General features: G+C 38.5%; 1 protein-coding gene across 1 annotated transcript in view; it reads right to left on the bottom strand.

The window, feature by feature from the left end:
• The window catches only part of FoxK (forkhead box K), a 278,192-nt gene that overhangs the window by 192,338 nt on the left and 64,144 nt on the right, over positions 1-21,710 (bottom strand). The window contains exon 3 of the mRNA XM_067150284.2: positions 4,445-4,612. Within this exon, the coding sequence (XP_067006385.1) occupies positions 4,445-4,612 (168 nt within the window). The remainder of the gene's footprint in view (positions 1-4,444; positions 4,613-21,710) is intronic.

Raw genomic sequence — 21,710 nt, 5'->3', positions numbered from 1 at the left:
TTATTTTTAAAAATGTATATCAAGGAAGGATAGTTTCAGTTATTACATCTAATGATATGATTTAGTGGAGACAACAAAACTCTCAAGTTTATCAATATTATTGAAACGAAATTGGAATAAATAATCAGGAAGAACAATTATCCGCCTGATGGCCATGATCATTAAGGTATCAAGACTATGAGGTCAGACACCAGGATCAGCTGGCTCGAGTCCCTTTAGTCGAAAAAGTTTTACCATCAGGATGTTGGCCTGTACGGTAGGAGAGGTAGTATTATACAATTGCTAATCACTAGACTGCGTGCCAAAAGCCTGGATTCAATTCCAAGCCTTTATGCAATGTTCATATGATGTGAGGGCATATGACACTTTTGATGGCGATTCATCCATTGGATGGAGACAGTAAACCTTGAGCAGACACCTTGGCACTATTCGACAAGAATAGACTAAGTGCCGATACTGGATTTAACCCTCTCCTTTCCTACTATCATATATTGCGCCATTCACTTCATCTCAATGATTGCCGTCATGAGGTTGACCTCAGGAAGGGCATTTGGTCATAAAAAAACTCATTACGAAGTTTCATTTAGCTTCTCGTAGAGAAACGGGACAAGGGTAGGACATACATACATACATACATACATACATACATACATACATACATACAGTAGAAACACTTTTTAGCAAATCTCAGGAGGATTTGATATTTCTTCCTTAAAAAGGGGTTCAAAGAAAGTAGGCTATATATCACAAGAAATAATAATACATTTATGTCTTTAACTAATGTAATGTCAAGAAATAATAAATGAACATATTAATACTAAAAACTCAAATTTACTCAAGAATAACAAAAAATATTTAAAAAACCACAGATGTAACAAATTCCGTAGTGGAAAAGAGAAATGGGTATTACTGACTTGCAGTTTTAAATTGAATTTAAAGAGATCTGTGAAAGATAGGGAACCATAAGAACAAGCATATTAACTTTCACTTTCTGGAGAGTCCAGTACAGTAGTTTACTTCCTGTTGCCCAGATGTCACAGGGAAAGAAGTTTTCTCTCAATTTGGTTGAGACTGTTGATGAGATCTTCATCAATGTTGAAGGAGAAGTACTTGCAGACAATATCCAGTACCTCCACTGCTGCCTCAAAAGTTGGTTCTGCTCAATCCTTTTTTTTATCTTCTTCTTCTTCTTCTTCTTCTTCTTCTTCTTCTTCTTCTTCTTCTTCTTCTTCTTCTTCTTCTTCTTCTTCTTCTTCAGTACTTTGTCTTTTTGCATTGTCACAAAGGTCTCCAACATCTATATGTTGTATTGAAGTTAGGATATCATCATCACAAGTAACAAATTCTTCTTCCCTAATGTTATCAGTAGTGTCATCTTTATTAAAAACTTCTGCAATGACACCAAAACCAGCAAGGCCAAAGTAGTTTTGAATAGTGTCTGTTGTGAGTAGTTGCCATGCAGCTACAAACATATACATATACTTGGAGTAACTCAATTTCGCTTCGAGGAAAGAAATAGGGCCTTCATGTACTTCACTTTCACAGAATGAATAATGCCAAGGTCCCAACGGCTGCAGGTTGAAGGTGACTAGTGCAGTTAGGAGGAAAGAAAACCACTTTGATATTCTGCAGGAAAGATGTATCTGAAGGATGAGCTGGACATCTGTCTATCACTAGCACTATCTTCCTTCCTGCTGATCCCATCTTAGTATCTAAGCTTTGTAAAAATTTTAGAAATATCTCCGATGTCATCCAGGCACTTTTGTTAAAATCACATTTACATGGGAGTGTACGGGTGTTCTTGAAGCATCTCGGATTCTTAAATTTTCCGTGGGGGTAATTTTTCACTCCTGTCGCTGCTAACACATAACAACGCTGTCAGTCTTTCATTACTTTTTTTTTTTTTTGCCTCTGTGGCATTTTTCTCCGTGAACAGCATATGTCTTGGATGGGAGCAATTTGCAAAACACTCCTGTTTCATCGACGTTAAAAATATCATTACCATCATATCCGTCAAGAAGTCGAGGTAACATTCTTTTTCCAGTACACAACTGTGTCGTCATTAACTTCCGCACTCTCGCCGCACATTTTGGAACGAAAGATTGTGCTGCTTTTTAAAACGATCAAACCAGCCATTAGAAGCATGGAAATTGACCAAACCCAGCTTAAGTGCTACTTCTCGAGCTTTTTGTTTAAGTACGTTCCCATTAATTGGAGCGTTCTTGCTCCTTTTCCCACGAACCATTTCATTAAAATGTTTTGAAGTTCCTCGTATGGCGAGGAATGAATATTCTTCTGTATTTTTGCCCCAGAACCTCACTTCACTTCCGCGGTCAGAATTTCTTCCTTCTGCTTCGCGATGCCAAACAGTGTAGAGGGTGCCAAGTAATATTTTTTGCCATCTGAGACAAAGGTACTTTGTTATCCCTTCTCTTTCAGCATCATAACGATGTCGATCTTTTGTTGAAGAGTCCGCTTCTTATGTTTAGCAGTCATAATGAACACAGTCCGCCGTAACTCGCAGTACAACACTTTTCACAGACACAACTGTAACTTGTAGCACAACTTGCAACACAGGAACAAAAACAGTGAATGAAGCTGCAGATATTCTTCAGTCTGCGTGCACCATGCGATTCTTAAGCAGCGATTGGTGCTGCGAGATGGAAATACCTAGCCGGTGTAACAGCGCTGCGGCTATAGGTTAAGGCAGCTGACCTCGCTGGAAACATAACTATTTAACTATTGTTAATTAAGATTCTCCTTTTTCAGATAATGACTGGACATAGGATATTTAATTTCATTATGCGATTATTCATACATTTTAAAATTTATTATTATTATTATTATTATTATTAATGACTGCAGTTATTGCGGATCCTGAAAAGTATGACAGTAGAAATGTCGCAGGCTTGATGTACAATATGAAATTAATCACTTGTATGAATATTTTAAGGTTAAAAACCCTGACTAAAACAGTCCTAACTACCAAACCGTTTATGCAAATTATGCACTTTAAAGATTATTTTATTCCTTAATGTGTCCTAGAGGAGGTCAGAAACTTTATTTGGTTGTAAAATTTGGGAGGAAATCTCTATTTATTTATTTATTTGAAAAGGTTTTTTTACCACCGACTATAAACTAAAATCGCTCTATATGTCAAATGATTGGAGATAAGTATATGCCCTCGCAGGTTATACTTTGGATTTATCGATGACTGTTCAGGCAGCGTAAGCCATGGAAGGCACGACTTTCTACTTTTTTCACAATTTCTTCTAGAACACATTTTCATTTTGTTCAATATCCATAGCCTTTTCAGTTTCTAATAGCTTTTAATCTTCTGAAACGTCAGTCATTCCTCTAGGCCGTACAGCTAGTCTCGCCGGAAACCGTACTTTGCTCCCATACAGCCGTCATTCCGGTACCTACCTACAGATCAGTGGACATAACTAACTAACGGCATCTAGCATGACAGTCACTGCTGCTTGCCGATAGCAGTGATTTCCAAAAGCTGCGCTAATTTATCACGGTTCCACACATGGAGCGCTTTAATTTAACATGTTAACTTTGGACCGAGATTACATGAAAACGGAAGTTAATTAACATTTCAATCAAGTTTAGAAAAAAAGTACCTTAAAACAAATTTTCGCTACAACGGGATGTGCGATGGTAATTTTGTGAAATATATTCCTTGTTCGTTAGAAGGGGGTTTAAATAACACTGTGCTTATGGCGATTTGGCTGGGCCTTACGAAAATCTTAGTTAAAGGTGAGAATTCCTTATAAGCGGGCACGTTAAAACAGGGTTCTACTGTACATACATACATACATAGACGAAAAACAATCAAAAAACAAGATCATGCAAGTATTTCCTGCTTATAGGGATGAATACCTGGTTTATAAAAGTATTAGGAGCCCCTAAACTATAACTTCTATTCCTTCTTATGTATTGTCCATTCTCTAGTACCTCAGTCATTTTTCAGGGTCTGCCCTCTTCATTGTAAGATAACAAACATATATTGTGGTCAAACATGATTCCGAAATTCACAACCTTAAATGTTTATAATAACTGAAATACCATCATGAGGATGATGAACAATTTATACATATAACTGGATCAGGAGACATTCTTCATGAGCAATGCAAAATTAAAGAATTTACACAATAATACACAAAGATTTAGAATGCAGCTAAATGATGAAAATGAACTGAAAATAAACTAACAATTCTAACCAATAATCATCAGAGAAGTTTTAGTATAAAGAGTTCAAAGAAGTACATGCAAGAGTAAACAATTCTGATGGACAATTTTGCAAGGAACATGCACAAGGAATATAATCAAGGTATGTTTGTGTTATGCTGGTTCGGAGAAGTTGTAACTGATGACTAGGTTGGGAGACATACAGGGATTAGGAAGGAACAAACATCTCAGACAAAAGGTTTCTAACCTGTCATCTGATGCACTAGATGTCGCCACAGTGATGGTGTTTACGACCGAGTGAGGTCCACCGCCGCTGGCTACAGCTGCAGCATATGCTGCCACCATCTGCAGGTCAGCACTAACATTGCGTCTGCCATGACCTCCCCTGGGGCTAGCAGGGCAAGAGTTGGCAGCACTGCAAATATACACATTAAATATTACAAAACAAAAGGTTTTTCTAGATGAAAAGTAATGAAAGTCATCAGTACTGTAGTTCCACACCCTATCAAGTGACAAGCAGTGAGAAACAAGTGGGCAGGAAGGAGAAAAAGCAAAACGGGAAAAAATGGTTATAACAATTCAACAACCGAAAAGAAGAGCCAACACATGGAGTGAGAGTAAGTGGTTTGCTGTGAGTAATGCCACAAAATAACTTAACTCTCTCTCAACTGAAATTAACAGCAAATATAATTCAAAATAACAAACTTTCCTAAACAAGACTTAAAACGTCAACTTTTACGATTTGACAGCAAAACCTGGTACCTAACAAAATCCTAAATTCATCAGCAGGATACATCTCTTTCTCTCATTAAAAAGACTGAACAAAGTCAATACTTCCTATTTTTTTTTAAACTGTGCATATCCTTTATTCGACATGTCTACATTACTGTCACATTCGGTCACTCTTACAAGCCTCTACTGTACAATCTCCATTACCACAGAAAGAAATACAACTTTTCACTTGCACAGGGGAAGACAAGGAAAATATAATTCAAGAACAGATAAGGGGTCACACACACAAGTTTTATAGAGACAACTGTCAATCCCGATGATGATTATGATGATACAGGATGGCCAGCGACGTCTTCTCCTATTCAAGGTTTTCCAGGTCATAAAATATGACTGTAAGAATTTATTCCTGATTATATCCCACGCATCTTCTTGCTAATTGTCAATTTATAATTTTTAAATTTACTCACTGCTAAGTATAGGACCTAATTACCATTGTAAAGTAAAATTGGAAACAGAAATATAGAACCTAATTATTATCATAAAGTAAAATTAGAAACATAAATTTATTTGAATATTTATTACGCAAAGGTGCCAAGTTTCAGCAGGTACTTCAAAATGAGTGTACATTTCTTCAGTACAAATATTTCAAATCAATGCATCCCAAATTAAATAAATTATTGTACCAATATATGTAAACTCCAACATAACATGATTTGGTGATAAGGTTACCAATTATTATAAAATAAATGGATATAATCTACCACAAAGTGAAGCATTCTAACCTGCCAGATATACATTTGCCATCAAGGAGCGGTGCAGAAGATCTTAATCTTCAATGAAGCTGCATGGATGTCTATTAACACATTCACTGCTTAGCAAGTCACATGTGACATTTTAATGAGATTTTGCTATATTTGTTTTTCTAACACGTGTGACAGAACTTTAAATTGCCCTTAAGTGCGAAAAGATCGAAAGTACAAAAGAAGTTATGTAAAATAATAACTCAACTTCTTTCAAGATTATGCCAGAGACTTGAACTACAAATATTGGAATATATGAATGGGACGATTAATCTTTACACGACCGTTTGTCAACAATGGTATGTTTGAAGGCCTGGAAGTTCATGGATTAGCATATTTTATATGCCATATATATGTGGTGAATTCTCTGTTGTGTCATCCTTGCATGCCTTGTGTGAGATAGGGAAGCCCGTACCTTGCCGTATTGTTGTAATGGTGACGTAAACTGACTGCATGCTGGACAAATTAATTTATGCAAATAATGTGTGCATTAAAAGTGAAAACAGCCATTTATAAATATTCTGTTAATCGATCTCAAATATGCCGAACGTCAGATCAACTTCGAGTGGTAGATTAACTAATTTACAGAATTTCCAGGTGACTTAATACACAGTTCAAAAAAATTAGGGGAACTTATCTTGTAACGTCTGGTATGTGAACATTAATTTGGTAGCTGGGGTTCCAATGGTTGTACAGCATACCTCGAGACCTTAGCTACCAGGGTAAGTAAAATCAAAGTTATACTCCATCTGTAGGCATAGCCATGCATTAAACTGTCAGGTGACCCCTCAAAACAAAGGGAATAGTAGTGCGTCCGTGTGTCGTTGTGAGGTACATAGCCTACTGCGGTCATTTCAGCACATTGTACGTCAACCAGCACATCCCACGAGACATCTTAACGAGGTTCAAGTCGCAAGAGCCGTCACTTTTATCCAGGAAGGATGGACTTTTCGTCGTGTTGCTGCGGATCTCAATGTCTCTCCGTCAGTTCTTCACCACTTGTGGAATCGCTACAATAAGACAGGCCAGTTCAAAAGAAGGGTTGGACAAGGTCGTGGACGCATGACAACTCCACAGGATGACCGATATCTGACCACTTGTGGGCTGCGGCGTCATTCAGCAACTGCCAAAGAACTGCAACATGACCTCAGGAGGGTCACTGGAGACGTGGTGTCTGACCAGACAGCAAGAAACAGGTTAAGAGACGTGTCCTTACAACCCCTGGATGTCCTGTTCGAAAGCCCCGTACAACGCAGCAACATCGTGCAGATTGCCTTCTGTTTGCCCATACCCACGTCAACTGGCAACTTCGCCAATGGAGACCTGTGTTGTTCACAGACGAGTTCAGATTCCCCCTGACACAGCGTGATGAACGTCAACATGTATGGAGATGAGATATCTATTAGGTTCCACCTATTCAATACTAATTATGTGTTGATGTAACTAATAACTTTTATTCAACTTGGGACTGGTTTTGACACACATAATGTCATCATTTTATGGCTGCACTATGTCTTCTGGTAAGGGCTAGAATAAATTTGTAACTTTCATTGACCTGTCTCAGTCTCATCCTTGGCTTTGACAATATGAAAGTGACCGAGGTATGAGCGATGCCAGTAATGCCATTCCTTATGCAGCCAGTCCCTGTTAGGAATATGTGAAAATATTGATCATAGGGTCGGTTGGTGCATGCATTTCAGTGGGCATGGCAGACTGATATACAATAGCAATTTCTGGCTCAGTGAGGAAAGCAACGGGAAACTACATCACTCCTCACTTCCCTAGTATGCCTCTTCAGTGACACCTAGGCTATTTATGACAGCTGTTGGTGGAGCTGTAGAGGATCAAACCAGCCTTCGGGCCGAATACCCAACAACACATACATAGAATACTAGTAACTAGCAGGGAACATCTACATTCAGCAGCACGTCGCAATTTCTGCAGGGAGCTTGGAGCTCGGGTTTGTTTGCTCGCCAGCTAAGTTTAGAAGGAAGAATTTCGACATGATGTACACAAAGCAGAAACAACAGAACTCCAACGCCAGACCAACGGACAACATTTCGGAGGCCCGGCGAGAGGCTACAGGAGCTGCAAATAAACGTTTGAAGTAAGCGTCGGGTACATTATGTGTTCAGCCAATGAAATTATACAGCCACAGTCACTTCGGCTAGGCACTGGTCTATGCACGTGATGGCCCCGACGAGGATACAACGGCGTCTTAGAGGACAAATGAATAAAAGCGATGTGTGCGTGGGTTAGCTACCCTATTATTCGGTGAGATTCTGTGCAGGTAACATCGAGAGAAGTATTATTTACACTAGTGCGGGTCAGAACTTATGTTTCTTGATCGTGTTTAAGACGCTCAGACTGCATTTCAATTATTCAAGATGTTAAACATTTGAGAATGGCTTTTATTTTTCGATTTCTGGAGGGAAGGAAAGTTTTCAGATAGTCATTCAATGTTTGGCGGCTTGCCGGTGTAAACAGATTTTACGAGGACATCAAATTCAGTAATTTCCAGTCCAGCATTTAAATGGGAAATATTTGACCTAGTTACGGGATTAGATAAGAGAAGTTGTTCCGCGACTGAATGGGAACTGGTTTCACGGTCAGTGGAAATTACCCCGGCTGTAGTATTCTAGTAACTGGTGGGTTAATCTTGACCTTTTCTATGCCTTGGATGAGGGGATATTTTGAGAACAACATCCAGAAGCAGTGATGGAGACTACAAGATCACCACTACAATACCAGGAGAATGGAGACCTAAGGACTGATCCAAGTCTTTTCCGAAGGCACCATCATCGATATGGCTGGCTAAAACACGATGGGGCCAGCTGCCCTGAAAGGTGAGTCAACAAAATAGATAAGTGCAGAATTTTCAATGTAATCATGCGAGTGTGAATGTGTTTTAATGTTGCAAAAGGGAATAGGTTAGTTTTTATATTTAATTTCAGTAAATTTTGCATTGTTTGGAAGGACGACGTCCTATTTGAAGCAAATATTAGGAAGCTTGTTAATGTAAATATAATTGTAACGTAAATGTGGACCGATTACATAAATTTGCAGCTTGCTTTCTTACATTTTTATTGATAGTTATTGGTTGAGTGGTTAACATCTTTTTATGAGCCTGTTTCTTATTTTTTGCCTCATTTATTTGGATTTGTTTTGCTTTGATGTTGGAGACGCAGTGTACGTCTCGGGGCTTAAATGTAAATGTAAATAAGAATTTAAATTAAAGTCAGGAAGAACTAGATTAAAGTACTAAGGGGAGCTCAAAGTGTGCGGAAATATGCCGTCGTGTTTTCTGAGATTTATTGCATGATGTGTGAATGAGTGTGTGTGAAATGGTGGAGTTTGGATTCACAAATTTTGATAGCGTCATATTCACAACTATTTGAATATCAAGATGAGCATAAAATAGTGTTTGACTCACGAGCGCCTCAAAAGCAGTTCTGTATTTCAAGTTCCGAATAATTAGAATCCATTTTCTGTAAAATTTATTATTATTGTTATTATTATTAATTTCAGTTTAAGAATTTCATCATATATATATATCTGTATTGAACTGAGAACAAAATGGGAACAACTTATGGGTCCACCTTTTCAATACAAAACAATGTTATAATGGTTGAATTACAACATTTTAATTAGTAATTAGGACTAGTTTCAACGTCAATTTCTGCATCATCTTCAGCCAAAAATTGAAAACAGACATAGACACATATATAAATAACCATACAAAGTAATGCACTAGAACAATGTAACTCGAGATTACGCAAATGGGCTAAGAGTTAAAATGAGTGAACATGAACTAGGAGAAATTTGACAACACTAAGTTAAAAATGCTAACATTCATTCTCTAACAACATGTATTATTTTAAAATAATTTGCTTATTGAAATCATTAAGAACTTGAGATGATATAGATGTTGATTCCCATAAGGAAACTGAAATATTTGTCCCTGGCAACCAGGGATGAGTTAGCTGGAAAATATATAACGTCCAATAACGGACCATTTATATTGGTATTAAGAACTTGAGAGTTCAAATTTCCATCACAAAATATTCGATAAATGTTTTTTTTCACTTATGAGTATGAGATTCTTCAATCATGAGTTAAAAGCATGACATTCATTCTTATGACAAAACGTAACACTTTAAAACCTGTTTTCTGCAAGTCTAATAGGAACTTGAGGTTCTAGGTTTGACTTTGCATTACCAAATATTTAATATAAAAAAGAAGTTTATGTCACTTCTGGGTTCGACTTCGCGTTGCCAATTAATTACTATAAGGAGACATTTATCAAACATTTTGTGATGTAAATTCAAACTCTCAAGTTCTTTCATATTTTCTTGTTTATCTTAATAAACATATTACTCCAAAACTGACGTCATGCTTCGCCTTTCTTTATTTATTTATAGCTTTTAGTTGACCTCACCGTGTCCATATTTTGTTATATATTCCCCATCAAAAATCCGGGGTGTATATATTTTTAGGGCATTATTTTTATCATAGTTCGGACTGAGCACGCCTGGGATCGGCTGACTAGTTTGGGGCAAATTACCTTGATGGCAGAAACGGGGACAACACGAATAAACCAAACCCAGAGATGAACGACGTTGGATGTCTGCCAATGCCCCCCCAAGTAGATCCACACAACTGAGTTGTATGCACGAACAAACGTCTATGTTACATTCCCTATACATTGAGAAAAATGACAATAAAGATGATTGTTGACTGTGGGACTTGGCTACTCGACAGACTGTAACATAGACTTTTGTTACGAAAACCAACATGTTAGAAGTGTACGTGCTCACTTATTTGCACATAATGTATGCATACAGAGGAGAATAGTGTTATTTTATAGTTTTAGCCTAATTATAATGATCTGGTGCGTACAACATCTTTCCACTCATTGGGGTCACTTTTCCTTTCCCTGCATCTGTTTTTCGTCAACTTACGTACACTGCTTGGGGACAACAGTACATTACGATCACTACTATCGTCTGATTGCATGACTATGGTGTCGATGAGTAACTAAATAAACTCGGTAATATAAGACTGAACAAACCAGAACAATCTCCGGACTAGAATGTGTTCATTACATTGCATTCAATTCGTGACATTGTCGAGCGCTCGCGCGGGGAAACAAGTAGCATAGACTTTTCCTCCTAATGATACCGCACTGATGCACCGGATTTGCCACTTACGTGGGTTTATTCATGTGCTTTCGCATTCCATCGTAATGATTGATGTCTCCGAAGCAACATTTTGTGTGAGAACAAGACTCAGGTAGACCCCAAGGCACTGGACTCCCCCTAACATAGACTCCTGTTCCATTATTTTTCAAGTGCATTTCTCTTCACAATTTCCATAATACTATAGCCATCTGTTGAAATATGCTCAAATTACCTGAAATACCGACAGAGGACGCATCATAGATATTTGTACTGTGAATATCTCAAATGCTGCAAAAATGTAACATAGACGTTCATTCGTGCATACGACTATATTTATGTATGATGTTATTTCTAGTTTTAAGTTTGTTCGCAACATTTGAGAGATGTTTCTTTAAAAACAATGTGCAATCAAAGGCGACTCCTAGATATTTGGGAAACTGATTGAATCTGAGAGCTCTGTTGCAAAAGGTGACATTTTAAGCTTTGTATGTGCTAGTTTGTTGTTCAAGTGAAAGGATGAAACTTCAGTTTTGTTGACATTAGAAGAAAGCCACCATTGTTTAAAGTACTTTTCTAAGGTGTTTAGATCGCTTTCCAAGCTTTCCTCAACATGGTGTAGTGGACTGCGTTGAGTTTCTTTTGCAAAATCATCAGCATAACAGAACTTTCTACAAATGGAGTCTGGAAGATCACTGATGTAAAGGTTGAATAATAGTGGAGAAAGAATGAAGCCCTGAGGTAAACCATTTTTTAGTTTCCTTACAGTGCTCATTTCATTTCCCTTAGTGATCCAAATTTTTCTGTCGCTTAACATGTTACATGTGATAAATATCATTTTTGATCCGTATTGATGATATTTGATTGAAATAGTAACTGACGATGATGATGCTTGTTGTTTTAAGGGGTCTAACATCGAGGTCATCGGCCCCTAATGGTATGAAACGAGACGAAATGTTATGACAAATTAAAAGTAAAAATCCTCCACTGACCAGAATTCAAAGCGTGAGGACGAAAAATGAATGGATAGATGGAGATAAATTTAAAACAATCAGTGGAACCGACCCACAGTGCCTCACATGCACAGAAGCTGGCACAAAACAATAGTATTACTGACCAAGGGACTGCTTCTACGGCACGATGCTGAATCGATTATGCTTGTAGTCGAAATGGGTCCAAAATCCAGGTCATCGGACCCTCATAATGGTACTTATCGCTAGGAAAGTAGAACCATGCTATTTGTCATTTGGTGGTACTAATCAAAAGTAGCGTAGACTCGCGGTATTCCACACATTATGGTACTATTCACAGGCAATGTAATGTGCACATGTAACACAGACGTATGGTGTTTCGCACATTGCGGCGCTATTAACAGGCAACGCAAACCTGTGGCGTTCCTCACATAAGTGGACTAACCACAGGGACTCAAACTATCCCGTGGAATTCCTCACATAGTGGGAACTACACATAGGCAAGGCAGAACCATGGTGTCGCTCATCCCATGGTGTTGCTCATATAGGGGTACGAATCACAGGTACTGTAAGACCCTCATCCTGATTCACACGTTGTTGCTACTAATCACAAACCTATTGCGTACCTAACACAGTAGTACTACGCGCAAGTAAATGCGACCCATGGTGCTCCCAGCGTGATGGTACTAATTACAAGTAGTCTCATGGTTCTAATTTGATCATCCCTTGGTCACCCCTTTTAGTCACCTCTTACGACAGGCAGGGGACACCGCGGGTGTATTCTACATATGCGCCCCCACCCGCAGGGGGTAGTGTTTCTGGTCTGCGAGAGGTATTTTATTTCCCTCAAGTCCACCGGCAAGCTGGTTAGTACCCCCTATCCGCCACCTGGGGCGCGCCACGTGGGAGTATCACCTCTACCCCTGCTATGCAGCGTAGTAGGTTCATGGGACATGTTAATTAAAATGGTACATAGGCATCATCAGTCATGGGTTTAACCTTGAAATCAAATGAGGCATCTGATTTACATATAAAGAAAAATAATTTATAAAAAGCCTTGAAGAGACTTGAAAGAAAATTAACGTATGGTAAGAGACTAGTAGAATGTTGGTTTTAAAGACTATACTATGAGTGAGAAGTTAACATTTGGTAAAAGTATTTGCAATAGTGACTTTGGAAGACTACTATTATAAGCAAAATGAATAAAGCAACAGTTTGTTGTAGACAAGTGGTAAAATTGCTATAAAATTATGTTGACCGATTAGTGGTTAGAACTAGAAAATAATGAGTAATGACGATCAAAATCGTACTTTTAAAACATAATGTTGAATAAAATAATGTTGAAATATGGTCAAGTGACCTGTAATTATTTATGTAAGACAAAAGTCAATAACATATGGTGGTGATGTGGTTCACTTTGATGAAGTACGAGGTTGTAGTTGAAGATTAATATAGAATGTTGATAGTGGACCTCTACGGACCCATCTCATTTGATATGATGCTATAACGTTGTTATGAAACGTAGGTTTGTTGACATGCTGGTTAAAAAGGCAATGTGACAGTTGAATGTAGCTAACGTGTTGAATGTTGGATCAAAAGTAGAATCACATAAGAGCTCATAACATAACAAGTTACCCTCACCATCGTTTCACCAGTCCAGAAGTAAAGAGTTGGTGAGACCTGCTGGAGGGTCTCATAGTCACCAACCTGTTAATCACCATTACCACAAATATTATTATAGTCAGTACGGTAAAACTCAATAAGGCATAAATAAATCGGAAATTGTATTCTCTGCAACCTTTGTTCTGTAGTACTTTTCGATATGACCAATAAGATAGGTTATTGAAAATTAAATTTTTGGCACCTTCCCCTAAACTACCATTTCGAACAAGGCGAATAAAATTGTTTATAGCGCAGACTGTACTTCCTTATTCCCCGACTTTACATACTGATTTTCATTAAATTCTGTTCACCCATTTTCTCGTTCCGGTACCTCGGCCCTGATATGGACTAACCAACAAAAATCCAAATTCACGAATATCTCTGTTTTCATAGCCGGTACAGTAAAAATGTATATGACATAAATACGAAATTTCATAATATATAACTTTAGTTATTTAGTATTTATCGATACGGCCAATAATAATCATCATCAGTTTTCTACTCCAGTTGCCCGGGTGTGGTTTACGAGCACCCTCTACTTCTGTCTGTCCATGTACCACTCTTCTCTCAAGACGACATCCCAGCTGACTCCTCTTGTTCCTATGTCCTCTTTCACTTGGTCCAGCCATCTCTTCCTAGGTCTTCCTACTGGTCGTTTTCCGGCCATTGTTTTGCTGTCATTCTATCGTCCATTCGTTTGACATGGCCAAACCATTTCAAACAGGCCCTTGTCACTTTTTCATTCAGGGATGGGTACACACCAGCTTCCTCCCTTATTCTTTCATTCCTTAACCTGTCCCTTTTTGTCTTCTGTACCATAGTTCGTAGGAGCTTCATTTCTGCGGCTTGTAGTTTGCTATCCACTTGTTGGGTTGTTGTGCAGGTTTCTAGGCCATATGTTATTATGGGGGTGAAGTATGATTGGAATATAATCTGCTTTGATCTTAAAGGGAACTTGTTCGTTCCAGCGGAGGTTCCAAACTTGATGGTAAAACTGAGCTGATTTTTTAATGCGGTTGTTAATCTCATGCTGTATTCTGTTATCACTTGAGATGATGTACCCAAGATATTTATATTGGTCTACTGTTTCCAGCTGTGTATCTTCCAGCATTATTTTTCCTTTCTTCTTCTGCCTGTTGACAGACTCAGTAACAGTTTTCGATTTATTTATTGTTAATCCGTGTGCTTTCAAATGTTCATTCAAGGTGTTCAGCCTCTCTTGGACTTCCTTCTCCGTATTTCCCCAAATTACTACATCATCTGCAAATGCATTGATGTCCACATTGTTCTTCTGCTTAATTTGTTTCATGACTTCATCCATGACAGTGATAAAAAGCAAGGGTAAAAGGGTACTGCCTTTTTGCACTCCTTTAGTGGTTTGGAACCAATCAGAATTACCGTTTCCTATCTGTACGCAACTGCAGCAGTCTTCATAAAGCATTTTAACTTTCTGGATAAGCCCTTTGGGTACATTTTTCTTTCTTAAGCATTCCCATATAGTCTTCCTTGGAACACTATCAAATGCTTTTTCGAGATCCAAAAACACTAGTGTTAAGTTTTTGCCCTTCTCTCAATGCTTTCCTAACAGTATTCCAAGTGCAAATATGAGATTGGTAGTTGATCGGTGTTCTCTGAATCCATATTGTTCTTCCTGTAGTTGTGGTTCTATTATTTTCCTTAGCCTTTTTTCAAGTATGTTCTCAAATATTTTCAAACCATGAGACTATAAAGTGATCCCTCTACAATTGCTACATTTCTTCCGGCTTCCTTTTTTGAAGAGGGGTATTATTATTCCCTTTTTCCAATCAACTGGGACTTTCCTATCCTTCCATATTGCATTAATTACTCTATGAAGCCACTGTATTCCTATTGCACCAGTTGCTTTGATCATATCTGCACTGACTTCATCAAATCCTGTTGATCTTTCTTTGGGAATACTATTAAGGGCCGTCTCTACTTCCTTCCATGTTGACGGGCTCTCTTGGTCAGGCTCATCATTGCAGCTTAAACTTACCTGTGTGGTTACATGATTGGAGTCTTTCCCAGTACTGTTGTATAAATTATCAAAATAGGATTTCATGATCTTCCTTATTTCTGTCTCTTCCCTAACTATGTTAAGATCTGGTTCCTCTATTGCTGTTATGTATTCATTGTCTCTTCTTATATTTCGTATTGTTCGGTAAAGTAGTTTAGAATTAACTTTGCTGTCTTGCTCTAGTTTATCTGTGAAATCAGTCCAAGCTTTCTGTTTTTCTTCGGCCACAATTTTCTTTACTCGTAGCTTCTGATCTCTGTATTTCTGCTGCAGTTCGTTTCCTCTAGATTTGTTCCTTTGACTTCCTTTTTGCATTTCTTTGTCTCGGACTTTCCTGATTTCATTTTTCGCTTTCACAGCAATCTTCACCCGATCGTTCCACCAAGGAGTTTCTTTTGCCTTCATTTTGCTATTAGTTTTACCACAAACTTCTACTGCAGCTCCAACAATGCTTTCTTTGAATCTAGTCCACTTGATGTTGCCTTCTTGTAATGCATCTGATGGTAATTTATTGGTCACTTTTTTTGGTGTGTATTCAACTTGTTTCTCTGCCTTCTTTAGCTCCCATGTCTTGATTTTTGGTTTCCTGTATTTCTGAGGTCTATAAATTTCAATGTGCTTTATTGTTGCAAGGAGAAGTCTGTGGTCACTGTCCAGGTTTTCACTTGGTATAACTCTGACATCACATATGGTCTTTGCTGCTTCATTGTCTGATATAAAATAATCTATCAGAGTTTTAGTATCTCCATTCCAACTGTATCTTGTTAGTTTATGACTTAGCTGCTTCTGAAACCAACTGTTGTTTATTCTCAAGCCAATCCTTACACATAGATCTAGAAGACTTTCTCCTTCTGGGTTCCTGTCTCCATAACCATGTGGACCTAGTATATTTTCATATCCAAGCCTGTCTGATCCAACTTGAGCATTTAGATCTCCCATTACTATGATATTTTCCTCTCTTTCTATAGCTTCTTCTAAATCAGTTCGGAACTGTTCTCTTTCCTCTTCAGCACAGCCAGTCTGTGGGGCATACACCTGGACTACTGTCAGCACACTCTTGTTAAGAGAGATGTTCAACTTAATAATTCCTTCATTAACATATATTACCTCACTGATGACATCAATGTCCTCTCTTAATATAAAACCTACACCATTTTTGGCTTCTGTTTTATTTCCATTCCAATGTAGTTTGTATCCTTTTCTTAGCTTTCTTGTCCCTCTTCCCTTCCACTTTGCCTCACTCAGGCTAAGAATACAAACGTTCCTCCTTTGCATCATATCTATCAGCTCCTTGCTTCTGCCAGTCAGGGTCAGGATATTTAATGTTCCAATTCTGTGTTTAGGGCTCTTTCTTTTGGGCTTCTTCTCAGAACATCGTACTTGAACATCAGCCTTACGGTTGCAGATGTTTGAGAAGACGTGTCTATCCGGTATTTTTGTGTTTCGAGGTTTGTTTTGTAGTTGAAAGCAATCGGTATAACCCTTCAGTTGACTTGCTAAGCCTAACACGGCTGGGGATTTTCTGTCAGGAGTATTCTCCCTTAGCCTTTGGCAGTCCCCTACCTCACTGCAAGGCAGCAGCTGATGAATTTATATGTCATTTCCTACACAAGGGTCTCATCAAATATTCTAGGGGAAAACTCCTCCACCCGTAGCTGTTGGTCTTCCCCTAGTTTGTCAGGTTTGGTATTCGCCGCCCAACCCTCAGCCAGACAGTTGCAGGTACTACCATCTACTGTCGCATACAGTAGCAGGATCACTCCTGAGATATGGCCAATAATAATATAGACATTTTAGAATTAAATTTTAGGCCTTCCTGTAAATTACCATTTCACTCAGCATGAATAAAATTATTTAGGGTCTAGCTTGTACCGACTTATTCACCAACTTCATTTACCGATTTTCATTAAATTCTCTTCAGCCGTTTTCTCATGATGTGCGTACGTACGTACATAAATAAATTACAGAAAATTAAAATGTGCATTTCCCCTTGTTACTGCGGTCACAACCAGTACAGAAATATTATTTTTAAATTCTGAGCAGACAAAACTCTTATTTATATACGGATAAATTAAAATATCATTCTTTTTAAATTCTGAGCAGACAAAACTCTTATTTATATAGGGATAAATTAAAATTAATCAGAAATGTTTTCAAATTGCTCCTAAAATCTCTAGAAAAGACATTAGTCGTTATCATTGAAATTCTGTCACTAAATTACTAGAAAAGACTCCATATCTAGCGACTAGTCTCTAGAATCGACTAAACTGATGTGAACAAACATGAACATAGCACGCGAGAATGAGAGATTGACAATAGATATAAAAGTCATGATAACAGGTTTCAATAAATATCGCACATACGCGCATTAATAAACGTTGATATTTTGTTTGAAAGCAGCCAATGAGCGAAGGACTTCCAGCCACTGCCAAAAAAAAGCTGAAATGGCAGGATTTGAAAAAAATGTTTGAAGTTCACAAAAAACTAAAATCGGGAGAAATAATAGAATAATCGGGAGGCGGGAAAAACTTGAAAATCGGGAGTCTCCCCCCTAAATCGGTAAAGTTGGCAGGTAAGGCGAGGAGGAAACTTATTTGGTGAAATTCCACCTGAGGAAGTGGAAAGGATGGTAAATAAACTCCATTGTCATAAAACAGCAGGAATATATGAAATTAGACCTGAAATGGTGAAGTAAAGTGAGAAGGCAGGGATGAAATGCCTTCATAGACTACAGTGGAACCTCGATTATCCGTTCCCGGAATATGTGTTCAAATCGCGTGGTCCTGCGAGCATCATAATTAAATCATGTTGTAAAAATCCCGCATTATCCGTTCCTCGAATAAACGATTTCCCGGATCAACTGTCCAGAAATTCCAGTCCCATCAACGCTAAATCCTGGATCAATCTTTTTTTTAATAAACTGTATCTCATGAAAGGATGGCTACGGCATATGTATGGATCTTGGTGTTTACGCTCCGTCATTGCGATAATGACAGCAGGTACTGTATCGATACTGGAAAAGCAATCGGCGGTGAACTTGCATAAGGGACCATCTTAGCATCACATTCGGGTGGTACTGTTTAGAGAATCTCGGAAAATCATAAAGCAGAGAGTGGCCACAACAACTGAAAGGAGACACGGCGCATTTCGACAGCTCTGCTTATAAAACGTCCACATTATGTCCAGGGTTAGATGTTTAAATTTTTACATTTTTTCGATCGTACTAACGAGCAGGCAGGAATCGAAACTGCTCCTTAACACAAATTTAGTATTTTAATATTATCGTACGCAATTATGTTAGCGAGACCAGAACAGATGTTGCACCTTACATTAAAAAAAGAAAGCCATGGGAGGTCTTGGGATTGCCTATTACTGTTTAGGTCCTAATGTAAGACTGGGAATTTTATGTTTTTGTGTTAAAATACCAAAAACTGCCGTCGTTTTATTTGTGTTACATTTAAATGGTTTGTATCATTTCCAACTCGTACTGACATGTGCAGCGAGCGCACCTTCCAAATTACCTCAAGGTGAAGAATAACTGTAATTTCTGAAATTTTGATGATATTTCTTTTATCTTTCCAATTTGACTGGATTAGTGACGGCCAGAATTGAATATAATGCATTTGAGAACTTTTGAGAATCGATACTTACATTCAAAACCATGTTTTTGAGTTCAACATAACCTTTAAAAGTCGATGTAGGCCTAATTTACGCTGTAACAGTACAAGATTTCCAGAAACTGCCTACGAACAGTATATGGGAGACCAAATTACAATGAAAGATTAAGAAACGAAGGGATTTTGCCATCTTGTTGAACGCTTTAGTATCTAATGTGCTTTATTTTATTAAAAAGTACTTGTGGTCGATTGTCGTTTGGTTGGCGTTCTTAGATTTTTCAAAGAGTTTGGCTAATCAAAGTTGCTGAACTGAAAGAAGTTTTCATGGGGAACTAACAAAGATTCCCCTGTAAAATTGAATAGAAAGTATCGACAGTTTGAATTCACGTAGCAGTAATTAATGCGGTTTCGCGGTCTAACATGCCTGCCTCTCATCCAGAGGGCCTGGGTTCGATTCTGACTAGGTCAGGCAGTTTTACCTGGATATAAGTCTGGTTCCAGGTCCACGCAGCCTTCGTGATTACCTTTAATTGAGGAGCTATTTAATGGTGAGATGGCGACCCCGATCTAGAGAGCCAGGAATATTGGCCGAGAGGATTCGTTACACTGACCACGTGTCACTTCGTAATCTGCAGGTCTTCAGGCTGAGCAGCGATCGCTTGGCAGGCAAAGTCCCACTGGGGCTGTAGTTTGGTTTGGTTTAGGAGTTTTTGTAAGATTATAATTATACATATTTCATTTTTGTGATGTTTAGCCAAATTGTTGATGGTTTTCATTCATTCCCGGATTTTCCATTTTCCCGTGTTGTAGGTTTTATTTTCATGGTCCCTCGAAAAACAGAGAATCGAGGTTCCACTGTAGTAAGATTAGCATGAAGTGTTGGCAAGGTACCTTCAGATTGGACAAAAGCAGTAATTGCACCTATCTATAAGCAAGGGAACAGAAAGAATTACAATAACTATCGACGTATCTCATTGATTAGTATACCAGGCAAAGTATTCACTGGCATCTTGGAAGGGAGGGTGCGATCAGTGGTTGAGAGGAAGTTGGATGAAAACCAGTGTGGTTTCAGACTACAGAGGGGCTGTCAGGATCAGATTTTCAGTATGCACCAGGTAACTGAAAAATGCTACGAGAGGAATAGGCAGTTGTGTTTATGTTTCGTAGATCTAGAGAAAGCATATGACAGAGTACCAAGGGAAAAGATGTTCACTATACCGGGGGACTATTGAATTAAAGGTAGATTTATTAAAATCAAAGGCATTTATGTTGACAATTGGACTTCAGTGAGAATTGATGGTAGAATGAGTTCTTGGTTCAGGGCACTTACAGGAGTTAGACAAGGCTGTAATCTTTCACCTTTGCTGTTCATAGTTTACCTGAAGCATCTGCTGAAAGGTATAAAATGGCAGGAAGGGATAAAGTTAGGTAGAAATGGAGTAAGCAGTCTGGCCTATGCTGACGACTTGGTCTTAATGGCAGACTGTGTCGAAAGCCTGCAGTTTAATATCTTGGAACTTGAAAATAGGTGCAACGAGTATGGTATGAAAATTAGCTTTTCAAAGACTAAATTGATGCCCATAGGTAAAAGATTTAACAGAATTGAATGTCAGATTGGTGATACAAAGCTAGAACAGATAGATAATTTCAAGTATTTAGGTTGTGTGTTCTCCCAGGATGGTACTATAATACGTAAGTTTGAACCAAGGTGTAGTAAAGCTAATGCATTGAGCTCGTAGTTGCGTTCAACAGTGTTCTGAAAAAAGGAGGTCAGCTCCCGGATGAAACTATCTTTACATTGGTCTGTTTTCAGACCAACTTTGCTTTACGGGAGCGAAAGTTGGGTGGACTCAGGATATCTTATTCATAAGGTAGATGTAACAGGCATGAAAGTAGCAAGAATGATTGCTGGTACAAACAGGTGGAAAAAATGGCAGGAGGGTATTCGGAACGAGGAGATAAAGGCTAAGTGAGGACTGAACTCGATGGATGAAGTTGTACGCATGAACCGGCTTCGATGGTGGGGTCATGCGAGACGAATGGAGGAGGATAGGTTACCTAGGAGAATAATGGACTCTGTTATGGAGGGTAAGAGAAGTAGAGGGAGACCAAGACGACTATGGCTAGACTCAGTTTCTAACGATTTAAAGATAAGAGGTATAGAACTAAATGAGGCCAGAGCACTAGTTGCAAACAGAGGATTGTGGCGACGTTTAGTGAATTCACAGAGGCTTTCAGACTGAACACTGAAAGGCATAACGTTCTATAATGATGATGTATCTATGTACACACCAAAAAGAAACTTACTTACTTACTAGGTTGGCCACACAAACCGTAGTCGGTTTTTGACCTCGCCAATTAGCCTCCTCCATCTTTTTTTTTTGCTAGGGGCTTTACGTCGCACCGACACAGATAGGTCTTATGGCGACGATGGGAGAGGAAAGGCCTAGGATTTGGAAGGAAGCGGCCGTGGCCTTAATTAAGGTACAGCCCCAGCATTTGCCTGGTGTGAAAATGGG

Source organism: Anabrus simplex, chromosome 6 (genome assembly GCF_040414725.1).
Source record: "Anabrus simplex isolate iqAnaSimp1 chromosome 6, ASM4041472v1, whole genome shotgun sequence".
Lineage (NCBI taxonomy): Eukaryota > Metazoa > Arthropoda > Insecta > Orthoptera > Tettigoniidae > Anabrus > Anabrus simplex.
The sequence above is the reverse complement of the archived record's forward strand: the minus strand, read 5'-3'. Positions and strand labels throughout refer to the sequence as shown.